Raw genomic sequence first — 20,133 nt, forward strand, 5'->3', positions numbered from 1 at the left:
GGTTAACTGGAGAACCCAGTTAAATAATGTGTGAAAAAACGTATTTTGGCATCCTAACTTATTCCTGAAATATTGATTTTAAGATGGTTTAGTTGAAACTTGAATTTTCTTATAATTTTGTGGCTAATAGCTAACATTTTTCCTTTTCCAACACAAATTAATATTTACCAAGGCTTTTTTTATAACTATAGATTATTTACAATAATCAATTAAGGAAGGAATCGTTTTTTGAGAAAAGTGCTAGAACAGAAGCTATTTGGCATAGCACGAATTTGTGAAAAAAGAAAAAGTGTTTGATTGTAAATCAATAGTTACACGTTTTTTCAATAGTTTTACTTTTTGAACACAACATTGATTATATTTCAAATCTTTGAGAAGATGGAGGAAGCCTACATCAGACTGAAAAGGGAAGCTAAACGGATTGGACAAGTCATCAACGCCACCCACCACGAGTTTGTATTGGCGGTGCCGAAATCGAGGTGGTTGATGAATTCGGGTACTTGGGCTCACTGGTGACCTCCGATAACGATATCAGCAGAGAAATTTGAAGACACATCATGGTAGAAAATCGTACGTATTTTGGACTGCGCAAAACGATCCGATCGAATAGAGTTCGCCGCCATACCATACTGACTATCTCAGTGGCGTTTCCCTAACCTCAATCTACCGGAGCACTGGATTTAAATTTAAGGAATGCGGAAATGCATAGAATAACTAGATTTTGATTAGTTTAAACGACTCTGATTTGGGCAATCAAAATGGCAAAATTTTCATTTTTTGTGTCAGTGCACAGGCAAAAAGTGAGGTTACGCGACGCCACTGGACTATCTACAAAACGTCTTTAGACCGGTAGTTCTCTACGGACACGAGACCTGGACGACCAACGTGCTTGGGAGTCTTCGAAAGGAAAGTGCTGCGTACCGTCTACGGTGTTTTGCAGATGATGGACAGTACATGGAGGAGGCGATTTACTACGAGTTGCATCAGCTGTTTGGAGAACCAGAAGTAAAACGCAAATCGTGTCAACAAATGGTTATGTTGATGTCCAAACATTAATCAGTGTTCATTGAAACTAATTATGTTAAATACAAGGCCTAATAAAAGTGTTTCAGGGGAAACATTACCATCTTGACCCACCAGCAGAAGACGAGAGTGTAACAGCTGCGGTGATCATAATGCATCTGAAGTTTGTCGAAGCGAAGAAGTAGTCCAAAACGTCACGCAGCAATAAATGAACCGTTTGTTTGAGAAACTGCATATGTGACATTTTTGGCCAAAATAAGATTTTTATATATTATAAATCCTCGTCCAAAAATACGTATTCTGGCAAAAACACGAAAACATTTTCTTTTTTCGGAAATGTATGAAGAATTTTTCGTTTGTTTGAGAAACTGCATATGTACACGCATGTTGAAGAGCAATTAGGAAAGATCAATAAAGTACGTCACGCAAAAATCGGCGATTTTCAACCCCCCCTCCCCCCTTCGTCACACTTTTTGTAATAAACCTCTAAAATTTTTGTATGGATCGTCACGCTGCTCTGACCCCCCCCCCCTAGAGGCGTGACGTACTTTGTGGACGGCCCCTTATAAAGTACTGCTTGCTGTTTTCTAACTGGAAGTATCTCAGGATGTTGAGTTTTGCAAAAAACTATTGATCTGTTTCGAAGAAATCAAAAGATTCGGTGCCAATTTGTTCAAAAACAGTTTTTTGTTGTTTTCTCGGAATTGTGAAAAATGGATATAATTATGCACTTTCTCAAACAAATGATTCAAATTGTTTTTCGTTATTGTTTACCGAAAACAAATCAACAAGAAAGTTACATACTAAGTCGGTGATTAAACCAATTAAATAAAGTCCCGCTAAAATAGTATGTTCGAAAATTGTAGTAAAAGTGATTTTTTTCATATCGTTTGTAATGAACTCCATAATTTATGGTTAAACTGTGGATTACTTTAAATATTAGGAACAAATCTACCAAAGCCAACAATTTCATTATGCTTTTTTTAAATAATGGTATGCAACGTATTAAAACTCACATTTTTTTCTCGTCGTTTTCTAGAATCAACAACAATAAACAGCAACCCCAAAAATGGATGATGATCAACAGTTCTGTCTCCGATGGAACAATCACCAGAGCACACTTATCTCCGTGTTCGATACACTTTTGGAGAATGGGACGTTAGTTGATTGCACATTGGCGGCTGAAGGAAAGTTTCTGAAAGCACACAAAGTCGTTCTCTCGGCGTGTAGTCCGTATTTTGCGGTAAGGCCCCTTATGACAGATTTAAGTTTAAATCTGATAACTAATTCTTTTTGTTCTCTAATGCAGGCACTACTTTCACAACAATACGACAAACACCCTATATTCATACTCAAAGATGTAAAATTTCAAGAACTACGTGCCATGATGGACTACATGTACCGTGGTGAAGTGAACATTTCGCAAGATCAGCTTGCGGCACTTCTCAAAGCGGCCGAATCCTTGCAAATCAAGGGCCTGTCGGATAATCGAAGTTCGTCCGCCGCGCCATCACAACAAAAGCAGGCACAAAACGAAGCTGCGGCAACGAAGTCGCTCGTAGCACCTGTGGTACCTGCAAACAAGGTAAAGTTAATCATTAAAAATGAAATCTCTTGGATGTGTTTTAAATTAGTGTGTTTTCCAGGCATCGGGCTTAACGATCGAAAACAAAAGGCCTTTGAAGTCGGATATATTAGAATCAGATGTATCCGGATCTCGGGAAGGCTCCGTCAGCCCTACGTTAAGGAAACGTAAAAAAATTCGACGGAGAAGTGTTGATAACAATAATCTTATAGGTAAGCTAAAGCACAAAAATATCACTCATTTTACAGCCACTTATCCTTAACCGATTTACTCATAAGTTGCATTTGAAGGGAATCCTGTCCCATTGTTTGCTATCGAAAATTGGTCAGATCGTAGTATGGAATCAAAAGTTATGGCCAAAATACATTTTTATGCCCAAAACACGATAAGAAATACTCATTAATATTTTTTTAGTATTTTTTGCACGAAAAAGGCATCAACACCGCTAGACAAAATTTAGTAATCCTTTAAGATTTTGAACGAGATCCACGTAGGGGAATGTGGGGCAAGATGGCCACCCTAAGCAGAGGAGCGTGTGGATCTGTGTAGTTTAATAATTCAGATTATGGTATATTACAACCTTATTTAACATTTCCGGGTCTCATCTATTATGCTAATAATTCAACCTCTATCTGGTAAAAGCGCGAATGTCGCAAGAGAGGATTCTCTTCGTCGACTTCCCCTCTCAAATAAAAGTGAAACAAAGGATTTCATCGCGGTTCATCACCTCAGAATGCAAGTAGGGGAGAATGTTCCCAAACCGACCCCCTAAATGGCAAAGGTCATGAGGGCGCGAAACATGAATTTTCTGTACAAGTTTTGAAGTCTATATTGTAGTGGGGTGATTATTCTATATTTTCGGGGCTTTATTGTGTGTGCGGCTGTGGAAAGATAGGAGATACAGGGGGTAAAGTACAAGTATACGTTTTCGACATTTTCAAAATGGTGGTCCGAAACCGACCCCCTCATGGTCCGAAACCGATCCCCTTCCACCCATGTAGTCCAGAAATAATCTATATTTTGCATGCAATCTATTTGAATATCGACAAACGAGAGTACAGACACACTAGCAAGAAAAAACGGGGAATCGGTATGGGAGTTGATGTATGGTAAGACGGTATAATGTGTCCTCTCTGGCCAATACGCCCATGTGAGATTTCTTGAAAACTAAAACTAACTAGGGTCTACAATCAGTATGATGGTGTTACAAATATTTATAGGTGCATATTCGTAACACCATACATAATAAAAATATTGGCAAAATTCAAAAAGTTTCGATGTAGCTTTCCTCCTGTCATGATAAAGTAAATTTGTTTGTTAAACATTATGAAATAACATTGAAAAAAATATAAATCAAAGTTGGAAGTATTTGTAGAACGAAAATTACTACATAAAGAAGAATTTTTCTATCATTATCGATTCAAACCTACTTAAATTGACTTAAGCTGTTTTTTTATGTCTAGTACATAGGAACTAGTAACATAAGGGGGCCCTCCTTAGCCGTGCGGTAAGACGCGCGACTACAAAGCAAGACCATGCTGAGGGTGATTGGGTTCGATTCCCGGTGCCGGTCTAGGCAATTTTCGGATTGTAAAATGTCTCGATTTCCCTGGGCATAAAAGTATCATCGTGCTAGCCTCATGATATACGCACTGGCGGCGCCAGCTATTGTTATTTGGTGGGGCACCACTTGGCGCAAGAACAATAGCCTATGAGAACAATGGTGTAAATGCATCGTGTGGTGCCGCACCTCTGTCTCCGCCAGTGGATATACGAATGCAAAAATGGTAACCTGGCTTAGAAACCTCGTATTTAATAACTGTGGAAGTGCTTAAATAACACTAAGCTGCAAGGCGGCTCTGTCCCAGTGTGGGGATGTAATGCCAATAGGAAAGAAGAAGGAAGAACCTTTTTATTATGAGGTAGATAAAATACTAATAAACGTTTTTGCAGTGGTATGTTAAAACCCATTTTTCATGACTTTTCAAAAAAGCTTTATTAAGTATATATTTTTAATATGACAACTCACAGGCAATGGGTTTACGGCTTAACACAAAGTTTGCAGAAATTGTGTTAAAAAGTAATAAGTTATTGAAATATTGTCTTATAAAAAAATATTTAAAAATAATTTTGAAACTCTTTCACTCTCTTCCCCTTTCAAATCATGCGGCAGAAAATAGAGTGCAATGAAATGACGCGGAAAATGACGAGCTGTTCAATAATACAGTGTCAACCCGTTTTTGTCACTCCCCGATTTTATCACTTTTTCGACCCGATTTTATCACGTCCCGATTTTATCACGTTTTCGACCCGATCACCCCAACATTTTTTGAAAATTTTAGTCATTCTTTTTATTTCCGCAAATAATACCATGGTACCAATAATACCAATATCCATGGTTTGCAGCGTGTTTTCAATAGAGTGGCGTCGGTGTTTGATTTCCACTTGACGCAAGATGTCCTCTGCCGGTTCTTCACATCATTTTTCACCGACTAGAACAATTGACGCACAAGACTATAGTTAATGTATTTGTGATTGTTTTGTATTTTAACATCTTGACAATGTTTTTAATGTAGTGATGTGATATTGTATTTGTATTTTTTTATCATAATTGGGGCTGTATCAAGTCTGTTGATGTAATAAATAAATAAACTGATCAAATACCGCAAACAATATTGATTTTCAAATAACTTTCATCGCCTGTAGTTTATGATAAATGACTTCTGTTTACCTGTGAAGAATTCGGTAAGGATTTTCGACAAGAAATAACGGGTATCTTTCACGCATTTTGCCTTTCCAAGGCATAAAATGATTCAAATTTGTGAAATGAATTAAAAATATTTTTTTTTTCACCGTCTAAGACGAATTAAGTACTGTCCATTTAATTCTACCAGTTAATTTTCGTTATCTTTGCAGATACGTATTTCGACCACAACTGTGTGGTCGTCTTCAGTGTCTTGTACATGACTCGACTTGTACAAGACACTGAAGACGACCACACAGTTGTGGTCGAAATACATATCTGCAAAGATAACGAAAATTAACTGGTGGAATTAAATGGACAGTACTTAATTCGTCTTAGACGGTTGAATACATTCCACTAAAAGAGCTATATATATTTTTTCTGAATTTTTTTTCAATTTTGTCACATACCCTGTTTTACCACCCCAAAATTCACCATGTTTGTTTGTTTGTTTGTTTATTTATGACACTTTAACACTAGGATAGTGCATTCGTGTCAGGAATAAGGGGTTTGGTGTGTCGTGACCACCCCAAAATTCACCATGGGATATTACTGTACCACTTCATACGATCTAACCTAACTGCCCATGATTGCATATTTGTAACACTCGCATTTTTGTTCATTTTGTAACAAGCCTGTGAATCGTTCAGAAAGCTCAATTTACTGCATTTAATCCCACAACAGTGAAGGAAGCTTTACTATCTTGCTTATCTGTGGTAAGCTGGAAATGATTGAGTTTGTGGGGAGGATTGACAAACGATTTACAAAATCAATCATAATGCAAATGTTACAAATATGCGATCATGGGCAGCTAAGTAGCGTGCAACATAGCCAAGACTATAAGCAATAAGGATAACCTATCGTTCAACTCCTCAATGCACGCTAAAAATATTTTTCCGATATCTCCTGCAGCTAAAAAATAAATTCGAAAACAATATGGCGTAGTCAGAACACAATATGGCTCGGAACCTCCGAAAAAGACAACCTTGGAATATGCCTGCCTACGTCCAAATTAGTAGTGCTGTGGCAGTATTCTACTGACAATACAGGCATACTCGCCGACAACGCCATCTGTGAGATAGGCCGGGGGTCGGTTTAGGACCAGGGGTCGGTATGGGAACACTCTCCCGTATTAATTGTTTTCTTTTATTCTGAGACGAGAAACCGCAAAGAAATCATCTGCTTGTCACTTTTATTTAAAAGAGGGGAAGTCGGCGTAGATAATTCTCTCTTGCTACATTCGCCCTTATTCTAGATAAAACTTGAATTCAGTATCGATTTTAGCGATTTGAAAACTGATTGTTTTTCAAGCTCATTTTTTATCATATGGGGCAAGATGGCCCCTTTACTGAGACAAGGTGGTCATAGGTAATTGATTTGACCAAATTTAATTATATGAGGGGGGATTTCAATTTTTTACAAAACAAATGTTTTTTGTACTTCCATAGATTTTTTTTGGGAAAACTGATGAGTTTTTTGATTTTTTCCCGCCCCATTTATTATCAATAGACTCATTCAGTGCTTGTAGAATCAAATGCAGAATATTATGCTGAAAACCGCGAGAAGATTAGAGGCAAAGATATTAGCATTTTACTGGTGACTGGCGACTGGTGAAATTGACTCTTCGGAACTTCTCATGAGGTTCAATATTTATGCTCCGTAACGAACAATGCGTCAACGAGATTTCCTGCACCTTTCTCCATGTAATCGAATGTATGGCATGAATGGCCTTTCCGTGCTGCTGCGGATGCTTTGAACAGCATTTATAGGCTATTTGATTTTAACTTACCATGAATCACCTTTTTAAGAAGATTGTAATCGTTTAATGTATAGGGGAAAATACGGCTTTAGCAGGTTTTGTTCTATTATTGGCAGCGGGGTTTTTGTCGACCGAATTTTATGAAATTTGGCCACAATATTCTTTGATATCCAAAGAATGTTTAGGCCAAATTTGAGCTTAATCAGTCATAAAAAACCCCCCTGACAATAATAGAACAAAACCTGCCAAAGCCGTCATTCCCCCTACTTGTTTAAAATTTACTATATTCATTAAGAAGACCACTAATGTCAGATGTATCTATACAATAAACATAAAATCAATACATAAGTGAAGGCTTCGGCTACCTGTTAATGGTATTGATTTGGTTGGGAGTGCTCTCATCATGTCGTTTTCGGTTTTAAACCTGGGTCAGGTCCGACCCCGACTCTAAATAACCGAACGAAAAACGAAAGAAATGCATCTTTAGCGCCGATCGTGCGCATGCGCATTAGGAACTTTTCAATGCATCATTAGCAGCGGATTATATTTCCTTAAATTCGTTCATTCTTGTATCAGTTGTGAAAAATGTCATAACGTGAACACAATACAGAATTGAGGAGTGCATTTTGACATATCTCTCTGGATTCAATTCTTTATCGTAGATATCAACCAGCTATTTTTGAAATTCAACCTAAACTTCCACAAAGCAAAATGGTTTATAAAAATTTGATTACCGTGATGTGCCCTAATTTCGCGCGCACCCTAACTTCGCGCATTATAAAATCATTTTTTTTTCAATTTTTAGGTGCCAGTCAAAATTGAAAAATCTTGAGGATTGCAAAATATCATTGTTGTTGAATGGTTTTCACGAGAGAATTTGAAAAACAAACTTGGTTTAGTTAGTACACCAAATAAAATTATTTCAATTTGGTCCTCCCATCGATTGCCATATTTGCTTGTGCTTAGCACAGCGATGAAGAACATGACCCAAGTAAACAAATGATTTTACTGTACAAAACTGGCTACTTTTTGGAAATATTTGTATCCATTATGCTCTGTTGTATATGTTTATTCGTCATTACTATTGAAAAGTGTGAAATTTTATGTATTTTGTGTTTATTTCGACTTTTGCTTTGTGCGCGAGATTAGGCATATGAGTGTGACTTCTTCTTCTTCTTATTGGCATTACATCCCCACACTGGGACAGAGCCGCCTCGCAGCTTGGTGTTCATTAAGCACTTCCACAGTTATTAACTGCGAGGTTTCTAAGCCAGGTTATCATTTTTCATTCGTATATCATGAGGCTAGCACGATGATACTTTTATGCCCAGGGGAGTGGAGACAATTTCCAATCCGAAAATTGCCTAGAGCGGCACCGGGAATCGAACCCAGCCACCCTCAGGATGGTCTTGCTTTGTAGCCGCGCGTCTTACCGCACGGCTAAGGAGGGCCCCAGTGTGACTAGGATGCCTAATTTCGTTTTGGGCTTATTCTACGAGTCGAGTGATGTGAGGTGAGTCGATTTTAGAAATTCTCACGTGAGGTGACCATGTTATTCAAATGGGGCTTTACGACTCTTCTCGCGTCATTCGAGCAATCTCACGTCACTCCACTCGTAGAATAAGCCCAATTGTTGTTGCGTAGTTTCATTTGCAACATTCTAATGAAACAAAAGCAATATAATGCACAGCACAGGTGCCTGCAAAGCTATCAAATCCGATGTGTAAAATGATGCTAAACTTAAGTCGAGGATAAAACTACTGCAGCTTTTTCGATAATGTATATAATATTGAAGATGTCTTATATAAAACACATATTTGAAGATGTCTTATGTAAGAGATTGCGGAATTTAAGTCTTTCTTTCATAACGTCTCGATTAAAACTTTTTAATACACCAGCTAAACATTGCTCATACAATGCCTTTTTTTTCCTAAAATATGTTTATATTTCAGAAGAAAACGATATAGTTATTAGGAATTATGACTTGTGTCAACTAAAATTCATGAAGTAAAATCTAAGCAACGCTCCAGAGTCGAAATATAAGTATGCCCCTTTCGACTAAAGAAGGGGTCACTGACGGCTGTCTGATACCGTTATCTGCATATTTTGAACAATGGATGCATGCTTCTATTGGTCAATTGATTATATTTCATCGAAGCAATAACGATATCCAATTCCAAACATAAACGAAGTTAGGAACACTTTTGCGCGAAATTAGGAACTATCCTGTTTTCATGCGCGAAATAAGGAGCATACAACGGTCTCAGATTCACACCGCATTTTTTTTTAATAGCAGCAAAATTTGCAAGTAATATTTTTTTGAGAATCTAGAATCCTTCTACTACGTGATGCAGTAGCAAATGTTCCCAAATGGCCATTACATGTTTCTCAATGAACGTTCTAACTTTGTCAGATCTTAAGTGCGCGAAATTAGGGTACTTCACGGTATTTCCTTTCCTTTATACCAAGCGACTACATGCCAAATGACTGTGGGTCTAATAGAAGAGCAATAATTAATAATTTCTTTCATTTTGTTCCAGATAATCATGACCAGCATTCAAATTCCTCATCACATTCTATGCACACATCTTCGCAACCTCAACCGCAGCCATTGACGTCGTCAGTTATACCGACGAACAACACCGTTGCTACCTCCATTTTATCATCAGCTACAACACCCTCAAATAGTTCGAATGTATTGTCCACTCCCGTTGTTGCAGTTTCTGCAGCGGCAGCTGCTTCTACAAAAAAGACTGATCCCGTTCAACAGCAGCAAGTCGCCGAAGCTTTAAAGTTACAGCTGGTAAAGCATCAAAGTCAGCAGCAGTCGGTCCAGCAACAGCAACTGCAACAAACTCAGCAGACAGACGATGAAGAACGAAGCAATGCTGAACACGCTGAAGGACTAGATGATCAAGACTCGGACAATGACACGGACGACTCTCAACGTCCTTCACGTGGAGGACCGGCTGAAGCTCAGGACGTAAAAACAATCAATCAATCCGAACTAATGATTGAACCGAAAAATGAGTATGACGATGGTCAAGATGAAAATGTCGAAGATTTAACTCTGGATGAGGAAGAATTATTGGATGATTTGGATCAAGCAGGACCCAGTCATGGTGGAGAAGGCTCTAGTCAAAGTAAATATTTCGTATTAATTTTTTAAGTTGTACATGTAACTGACAATTATGCTTTATGTACAGGTTATGCCCAATGGCAAATGGATCGAGAACACAATGAAGCGTTTATGGCTGCTCAAGACGCAGTCGGTGGACAACATCGAGATGCGCAAGGTAAGCCGATTTTATTATTTGGACTGTTACGATGCACAAAACATTCGAGATCAAAGGGCAAAAAGTGCCACTTAAAATTATGCAATTCTTTTGAAATTGGTTAATAATATATATTTTTCTAGATGTATGTATATGAAATTGTTATAATGAGTCAAAATTTATCAATGTAATCTAATCAATTCAACTCTCGATAGTTTTATGGATCGTACGTCTATAATGTGTTATTAATAATTTTGCAATCCTAAATAAGTAATAATTTCGACACAGCGAGAAAAAATAACCAGCTACCGATAATACAGTGTGATTATTTTTATTATCAAATACTCTAACACAAAAGTTAGTATTCAATTGGTGATTAATATTTTTTCCGAACAGTATGCATCGTGAACACATTTATTGTCATAATGATATTTCACAATAAAAATCACGTGATAATTTTAAAAATTGTATACACCCATGTTCTTGTTTACGTTCGAATGCACTATCGAACAAGAGTTGATGCGTATTCTCGTTCACACAAGAAATCATCAACCAGTTTAACGGTTGTTTTAAATTTGATTGATCGTATATTTCACTATTAAAGGCACATTTAATACTCAAAATTGTATTTTGATCGTGACTTTTGAGCCGGATCTGGCTCATTCTTAATAGAATGTTGCGAGCATAAAAATGAGTGAGTTTATAAAAATGAAACTTTTATCAACTACGTAGGGTAAGGTAAATGCACTGTACAGCCCCTTTACTAAGAAATGATCAATAAAATGACGGAATACAAATAAACATGAAAAATGAATAGGTTTGCAGTTGAAAAAAACATGTATGTGCAAAAATAGAAACAATAAACATGTATCTAGAACAAGTATAGCTTTTCATTATAATTATTCTCCCCATTTACTTCCAACATTTAAACTTATGTGTGTTAACATATACGTATTTCGTTTACTACTTGAAAACTTCATAAGTGCTTTGTTATAGATATGTTTATGTAGTGGATGTAAATGGAGGATTTTTTTTTATAATCTTAGAATAAATAGCGATTTATTTTTGATGGAACTTGAAAAAATGCAAGATAACATTTTTCCCTAATGCTACTTAAATCTTTTGCCCTGATTGCAGACAACAAGTGCACTGAGATACCTCGTAAATCGTAATCATAAAAAAATCATTACCGAAATAAATCAATCACGTTTACATTAGATACAATAAAAAGGATATATGTAGATTTTACCTTTATCCAGTAATGAGAAATGCTATCTAAGCAGTCAAGGTTACATTTTAATTAGAAAAGGATTTAGATACATCATTTAAAACATTGACATACACGAGTTCTTGATAAAAACTGGGTTATTTTTTCTCGTTATCGTTGTAGTTTTTTCATCATTAATCCCTTACTAGTATCATTTCAGTATTCATTGGTGTTTGTTTAGCTTTTTTTTAGTTTACCTTGGTTTTGTATTAAACTCTTTCATTTTTTGGGTTTTGTGGTGCTATGGATACACACACGATTAAATTGCATCCTGATTTTTGTGCTTATAGGCTTGAAATGGCAAATGAATAATGCTTTTATCATACCGAAAAAAGTTAACCTCATATTTGAACAGATCGTGTGTGTATTATTTTGTAGATTCTGAAAATACAGTATATTGTCAAGAAATGATTGCATAGTTTAAAACTGCGACATGTTTACTCTAAATTGACATAAAGCTAACTGAGAGCTTAACATAACTCTTGAAACAATAGTGGGTTTGAAGTTTGTATTTCACTGGATCGATTGTAAATTCACAATCTTGAATAATATCGTAGTGTTGATTTTGCATGTTAATTTAATATTATACCTATTATTTGTTACATCGTAAAGCGATAAAAATGTAATGTTACTATACTGTTTTATTATATTTCATAGTTCATAGCTGTTATATAATAATTTTAGCCAAGTCCTGAAAAACTGTCGCTATAAAATACTATATTTGGCCATTCATAAGCTGTCACTACTGTCAAAACTGTTACTCGCGGTCTGTATCACTCGATAGTTTGTCTGTTTGTTTTGTCAAAAACTAGTGTAACGGATGGAATTACGAAACACAGGAAGAAGATCAAGAAAACCGTTTGCTGCTTAGTTGTAGCTGTAAACTTTAAATAGTTTACAGTGAGGTATAAATAAAAAAACATAAATTTTATGAATACGTCGATGAAAAAATTATAATACTTCAATCTATCTTTGTTCGTATTTTTTTTTAACTTGTTTGTACTGTAAACGTTTATATTTAATGGAATTATCCATGTTTTCATCAGTGTTATTCATATAAGTTATGTTTTGCTGACATTGACGGTAAGTATGTTTCTTCCGCAATTGTATCCTTGCGGAAGAAATCTGTGTTGTTTATATTTTATTTGTAAAGTATAAAGTTAATGTACGATTTTTCATCTCACGCTCTCATATTTAACATCTCGAATAAACAAAATCAATTGCGGTTGTTCTACGAATAAGTTGAGTCGATCTCCACCGTAATCACCTCATTCGAGCGTTCTCACGTCATGCTACTCGAAAAATTAGTCCAAATGCGTTTTTTACAAAAAAAAAATCTAAGAAATATAAATATGGTAGCTTGAGTTGAAGTATCGGAACAGTTATCCTACATGCTTATTTTTTTCCTTTAGCCACATACTATTGAGAACTTTTATTTCGGAAGTATTCGTACTCTGAATTTCTAATCTCAGTCTAGCACTTATCAACGTTTTTATAAATCACTTGCTTTTTAGAAGCACGTTTACGGAAAGACAGTCTAAATTTACATTACTGTGAATAATGTGATCACTCCGAAATTCAATATATTTCGTGCTTTCTACGTAGTAGTTTCATATGTTGAAACTGAAAATGAATATCTTCATTGGCATGTTTCAAATTATTTGAGCCCTAAGGGCTTCACCTAAGGCGAAGTCTCATTGCGTTGAAAACCAAACATTCTAATTTAACAAACCAATTTTTTTTATCTCAGCGATAATATAATAAGGCTATAAAAAGGCTATTGTCAATCGACAAATGCTAGGGTAATATGGAACAAACAGCGGGGCAAAATGCATCTCCTTTGATTTTTACAATAAATAACTACCTACGGTTTACTTCGATGAAATTCACTTCCAGAAATACTTAAATTTAAGATTGGCGAAGTCGAAATCTTGTTTCCAAACGAACCGTCAAAAGTGGTTCCAATTCAACTTGTTTACATTCATTTGCATTCATAAGAAGTAAGCAAAAGTTTTGTTATAATAGTACAGTTTGTTATTTATATGTTATTGAAAGGAAGAGCAGAACAACAATAATAAAGAAAAGCTTATGCTGTCATAACATAATTTTTAATCATTTATCATTTGCATGTTCAATATATCAATGATAACTGGTTTAGGAAATATTTTTCTGCATAAAAAAAATGAAAAAATGAGTTATTTTTTAACTCAAACAATTTCTGCTATTATTTTAGTTATTTTAGCAACTATATCAAACAAACTAACATCAGATTTTATTATTCTGTTATTCATATATTATATTATATTAATGGTAAAATCTGTTATTCTTTTACTATTTTCTCTACCGGAATGTATTAAAGCTACCACCTGCCATGTTTTGAAACTTGAGGTCATGGAAGAATGGTAGTTGAAAATTGAGGAAAAAAACTGTGGGGAAACCAAGAATTTCACAAATTTATCAAAAACGGTTGCTATTTAAAGAAATGTAAGGATAAGAAATGAAAATAGGGTATCTGTTCCATAACTGATTGGTGGCTGTTTTTTTTTAGTTTTTGCAACCACTTAAGCAACGTTTCGACTGGTATCTCATTGTTGTATTCAATATATAAACAGATAGATAGGTTCATTACCAATGATTTTACTGAATACAATGGCATTACTTTTTTAACCCTTTCCTTCTCATGGTAGCTTCCAACATTCATTGAATTGTTTCAACAACAAAAAGGCAGTATTTGGCATAACTTTGTGGTTTCATTAGACTGCAATACAGTGTTGACCCGATTTTGTCTACCCCCGATTTTAACATGTTTTTGGCCCAATATGGTTGACAACCAAATTTTTTTTTTAAATTTTATTCTTTCTTTTTATTTCCGTAAATAATACCGCAAACAACAATGATTTTCATTAAATAACTCTCACCGCCTGTTTAGTTTATTATAAAAGACTTTTGAGTACATGTAAAGGATTCTGTAAGCATTTTCGACAAGAAATAACGGGTACCGTTCACTCATTTTGCCTTTTCAATGCATAAAATGATTCGTATTTGTGAAATGAATTGAAAAAATGAAAATAATGTATTATCACCCCGATTTGAAAAATGAAAATAATGTATTATCACCCAGGGGGTGATAAAATAGGGATATTACTGTATAATCAATCTTGTGTAAAAATAGTGAAACTATTGAAAACAATCAAGTAACTATTGATTTACAATCACATTTTTTTCGCATTCCACTAATTTTAGCTATGCCGAGTAACTTTTGTTCTAGTATTTTTCTCGTAGGTGATTCCCATCTATTGAAATCTTAGAAAAAAGTCCTGGGATAGTTTGTTGAATAAAAGGAATTACATTTAAGAAATATGTTCCAATAGCCGTTCCAATATTGTTTTCTTTATTTCTAACTGTACACTGATCCCACATAATGGTCACTTCGTAACAATAATTAGTCAATCCAATTTGCATGTTGCTTAAATGGAAATGACTCATATTAGTGTGTGACTCATGATTGTATATATGGACAGCTCAACTTTGTCTAATTCATATTCGTTTCCTTCTTCTATTTACGAGAAAAAATGATATGATGAAACTGGAATACTTTGAAGATTAATGCTCAATCTTTTCGATGAAATGGTTTTTCGTACAATTTGCATGATTTTTTTCCATTTTGATCTGTTCCGTTTTCAATCTCACTGAACATATATTCATCTTATCGCAAAACAAAGAAATACAGCATCAATCTCGTTGCTTCTTTTTGCTAACATGTGTGCTCACTGCTAAAAAAATCACAAAAAATAAAAAATAAATCCTTTTCATTGCTTTGTTTTTGATGGGATGGAAATTGGAGCTGAGATGAAGTGCCGAACCGTTCCCCTATTTTTATATGTATAAAACAAATTTGACATTGGTACGACCTCGCATCACTCAAGAATAGACAGCTCAACTTTTGCTAATTCATAGTTGTTTTCTTCTGGAAAAATGGAAAAATATGTAGTGTCACAAAATCTTAGACCCCTTCCCCCCCTTAAAAGATGTGACATCATTGTTAAACGACCCCTAATAATAGATGATAAAAAAAGATAAGCACTTGGCTAAATTAGAAGCTCAAAGAACTACCTATTATAACGGTATTATAACTATAAAATATGTATCATCATTAAATCTAGTTATATTAATGAAAATAACAAATCAATAGCTCGAGATATTGGTTGAGTTCTTATCATTAGTTTAACAAGATTTTTTTCTTTTATTTTCAATCAAATGCATCTCTTTTTTTATCAACATAAGTTCACTGATCATTGTGCACCTGTCGAACATAGCACGTAGTTTGTTTTTACAAACAATGCAAAACAAATTAGTTTTTATTACGCAACGAGGTTTAGTTTAACCTCTTTGTTTAGGAGAGATTTCAGCTTACGGCTGATTCATTCCTTTGGAGTACTTTACAGAGTTAATAAAAAATGAATGGATAGAAAATGAAGCAAAACAATTTGGAGAATTAGCAACATTTTCCACCAGTTTTTCAATAAACACGGGGGCGTGGATGAAGGTGAAAGGGGACTATTAATTCATGTCATGATTTTTTTCTTTATTAACGTGTTTTTTTTTAAATTTATATATTAAGTTCAACACTAAATACCAAAATGAGTTATCATTGGTATATATTGAGTTTTTGATATATCAATAACCGGTGTTGAACTAAATTTCAAACTTAAAATACATCAAATAAACCTGAAAAAATACTTTTCAATAATAACTGATATTGATTTATGTCGAAAAATTTAAATGATAAATGAATAACGAAAAATTCGTTCTTAATTTATTGTTCTTCTCTGCCTTACGATAACATATAAATGACAAACTATCATAAAAAAATGTTGTAAGGGTTCTATTTTATGTTATTCGTGGATAACATAAAAATAACAAATCCTGATCTCACAGCAACATTTGTTATTATATTTTTAGTTTGTTATTCACCTTTACTTGGGCTCTGTGCGTCGTATACGGAAGCGATAAGATTTCTTGCTCTCTGCGATCCGGTAGATCATCTCATGGGTTGAACTTATTGGTAGAGGGATGCGGCTTCTATGCTATTCAGATGATTCTTGGAATTTGGTCCGTGGATCGGGATTACCATTGTCCATTATCCCACATGGCCGAGTATACCCACATCAGTCTGATTTGTCTTATATCACAATTCAGAACAGATCGTATTGATTATTTTTAGAAATTTCTGGTATTGGATAGTATTTCAAAATGAACTCTGATTATGTCGGAGAATACCAACATAACAGAACTTGGTCTCGTAATTGCGCAACACGCAATTGGATTTTTGAAGCACGTACTGAAATAGTAACAATCAAAAAACATGAAAAAAAATTCAATTGTAAAACAAAACATGCTAATTTATTCGTTCTATGATATCGCTTCATGTGACATTAGGGGTTTGGGTGCCAAGTGACGTTCAATTCTCCTTATGTCCTTAGCGATTCAAATATGACGTCCACTACTACTGAGATTTTTAGACTCCCCTTCCCCCCTCTGTCACGCTTTTTTGTATATGTACCTAGTATACTGCCATTATACGCATAATTGACCCATGTATATAAGGAATCCCAGCAAACATGGGACAAATATGCGTATGACGGCAGTATATGTACCGTCACAAAATCTTAGTCCCTCCCCCCTAAAACCTGTGACGTCATTTTTGAACGACCATTGTGTCTCAATTAATGCACATTGGATTTTTTTTAAATTTGCGGAATAAAATAAATATGACTGAATCTGTTATTTAAAAAATTGTTGTATACAGAAATGGTACTCAATGCTTAGGCACGCCATTTTTAGTGGTGAACAAGGCTGGCTAAAAGGAGTTTTTTTCTTAGTGACTACTAACAATACCAACCACGTGGGCAGTACAATTATATAATAAGCATGAGACGAGATGTGTCGATCACTGAGTAGTAACTAAGAAATCAATCACTAATATGGACTAATATGCGTAGAAAACCGCACAAGTGTCATTTTTCTCGGCATAACTGTCACGCTAAACTATTTTCATGGAAAAGTACGCAAATTATATTTCTGAACCAAAACTTTGAATGAAATTATTAGAAATGGAACTCTCCCAAAAGTCTAGTGATGAAAATTCCTTAAATTATCTACTCATATGAGTTCCGAATTGGAAATTGCAGTTTTGTTCCAAGTGCAGTGAGTTTTTTTAAATTTGGTACAAGTATGCGTAGAACGGCAGTTTATATTTCATGCAGCAGTTCAAATATATCGTTCAATTTGTGAAAACGCCGTTTCCTAGTACACAACGTGAAAATAATGCAGGCATGGTGCATAGGCGTGGCGACGCTGCGTTACCGTTCTTTTCAATGCACACCTGCGTCCTTATGTGTGCATGCAGTATTGAACTATCTAATGTTAGGCCGGAACAAATATAAATTCCTTTTTGTCATGTTGGTCTTTGGATAACGAAGGGAGTGGAATATAAATAATATATGGATAAATTGAAAAAAAAACGTAAAACTCCAGTTTTCTTGAAGAGTTTTCTGGAAAAGCTCAATATTTTATTCATTTTTCCAATCAAATTTTGAATTAATAATAATGAATAAATAATAAAATAAAGCCAAAATCGAGGGGGCCGTGACAGGAGAAAAAAATAATATTTGTTTTGGCCTTATTAGTGAATAACATAAAAATAACAAATTTGTTATGTTTATGTTATTAGTTTGAATTCACCTGTATCCGGAAGTTCACCTTCTATTCTACTACACAGGCTCTTTTGATAACAAAGAGCTGTACCAGAACGTGTTTAGATAGATTTTAAATTCAACAAATCCTTGGTGCAAACTCATACTTCGGACGCATTCAGGCTTCCGACACCAGACTTTGTATGGGTAGTATTTTTTTTAAATATTTCGCTTGAAATCTGACAATGGGCTCGTTGAAAGAACTGCAGCTTTAACATACCTCTAACTTAGTCATGTTATATTGAATTGAAAGTTTATTCAACTTTCATGCGTTAAAAAATCAAAGTTTACACATTCATAGTTTTATTCTAGGGTTTTATTGAAAATACCTGTCCTAGCTTCGAGTGCAAAGTGTCCGAAATATGAATCTGTGCGTGCAAGTGTCTGAAGTTAGATTTTAGCAGAAGACTATCTTTTTCAATGATAGTGGAGCAATTGGGTAAATGGGGTAAGGAACAATTTCAGCATGCGAGAGTAGGTAAAAGTTCATTGTCTTTTTGCACAAGTTGTTTTGCGTGTCAATAAAGGCAAATATTTTTTTATGTTGGTATGTTTACATAACACATTCAATTAGTGCATCGATAATTTGGTTTTCTCTGTAGTTATGAATTTCAGCCTCAAAAAAATTGATATGAACACCAAAAATTATTGCTTTGCCTGTTTTTTACCACAGGTGGAGTAAGTGAAAATTTTCCTACACGCATTTCTCTATTTTTTCAAACAAAAAAAAACCTAGAAGGCGTATATGAACAAATGATACCAATTCAAACCCATTCGAAGGATTTTGGTTATTATAGTGATACGTGGTGATACCAAATCAGGAAGCGAAAGTGCAAAGCGTGTTAGTATATTAAATAATCCATGTTTGATAAATAATTCGTCAAAAATGGTATTTATAAAGCTTAAATACAATAATCACTACTATTGCAAATATATCAACAACAATGATTTATTTAGAAGATTTAGCCATTAGTTAATGTGACTTCTACTGAAATCCTAAGTGGATGGTTAATAAAACACAACACTGATGATTCCAGGTTTGATGAATATTTCAAAGATAATATCTCTGCATACACAAAACAATACTATCGCCAAAATTAATTGTCTTACTATAAACCTAAAATCGAAAGTAATGTTAGACACAAACGGAGATGAAATGTTTGATTTCAAAAAGTTCAAGTAAGGAAAACAAAAAAAAGATCATTTAATGGAGGCTCCCAGTGCCCTTTGTCTTTTATGAAGTATCAAAAAACATCAGTTATGCTATATTCAGTATAATTATCGTTTGCATTAAATATATGAACAGAATATCTGAAAAATCTGTTTTAAAATATTTTTTTGGGAAATTCTTTGATTTTCTGAATATTTTGTATTGTAAAAGTATTTTTCAAAGATCTTGTTCGCATGCATATAAAGATTGGATAGATGATTCGTTATGTCGAAAATATGATCAATTTCGATATTATATTCAACTTTTGTAACTTGATGAACATGAACTATACGATTTCCTTCACCCACTTGTCCCACTGTACCTTACACTGATGTGCTGATTATTTTGTGTTTTCTGCCTACAATTCGGAAAATATACGTTTTAGTTAAGCTTCTTCTGTCGTTAGCTTATACAAACGGTTTACAGTTTTTGAACTATGGAGTCTTGTTGAGTTTTGGGAATTGAAGATATCATTGATTCTACAGATATTTTCGTTTTTGAATTAATTTAGGCATT

General features: G+C 34.7%; 1 protein-coding gene across 18 annotated transcripts in view; it reads left to right on the plus strand.

The window, feature by feature from the left end:
• The window catches only part of LOC134211757 (longitudinals lacking protein, isoforms A/B/D/L), a 217,595-nt gene that overhangs the window by 15,774 nt on the left and 181,688 nt on the right, over window positions 1–20,133 (plus strand). For all 18 annotated transcript variants that reach the window (XM_062688949.1, XM_062688951.1, XM_062688960.1 and 15 more), the window contains exons 2-6: window positions 2,063–2,266; window positions 2,333–2,608; window positions 2,670–2,820; window positions 9,651–10,253; window positions 10,317–10,406. In XM_062688949.1, the coding sequence (XP_062544933.1) occupies window positions 2,093–2,266; window positions 2,333–2,608; window positions 2,670–2,820; window positions 9,651–10,253; window positions 10,317–10,406 (1,294 nt within the window). In that variant the 5' untranslated portion in view covers window positions 2,063–2,092. The remainder of the gene's footprint in view (window positions 1–2,062; window positions 2,267–2,332; window positions 2,609–2,669; window positions 2,821–9,650; window positions 10,254–10,316; window positions 10,407–20,133) is intronic.

Source organism: Armigeres subalbatus, chromosome 2, assembly GCF_024139115.2.
Source record: "Armigeres subalbatus isolate Guangzhou_Male chromosome 2, GZ_Asu_2, whole genome shotgun sequence".
NCBI lineage: Eukaryota > Metazoa > Arthropoda > Insecta > Diptera > Culicidae > Armigeres > Armigeres subalbatus.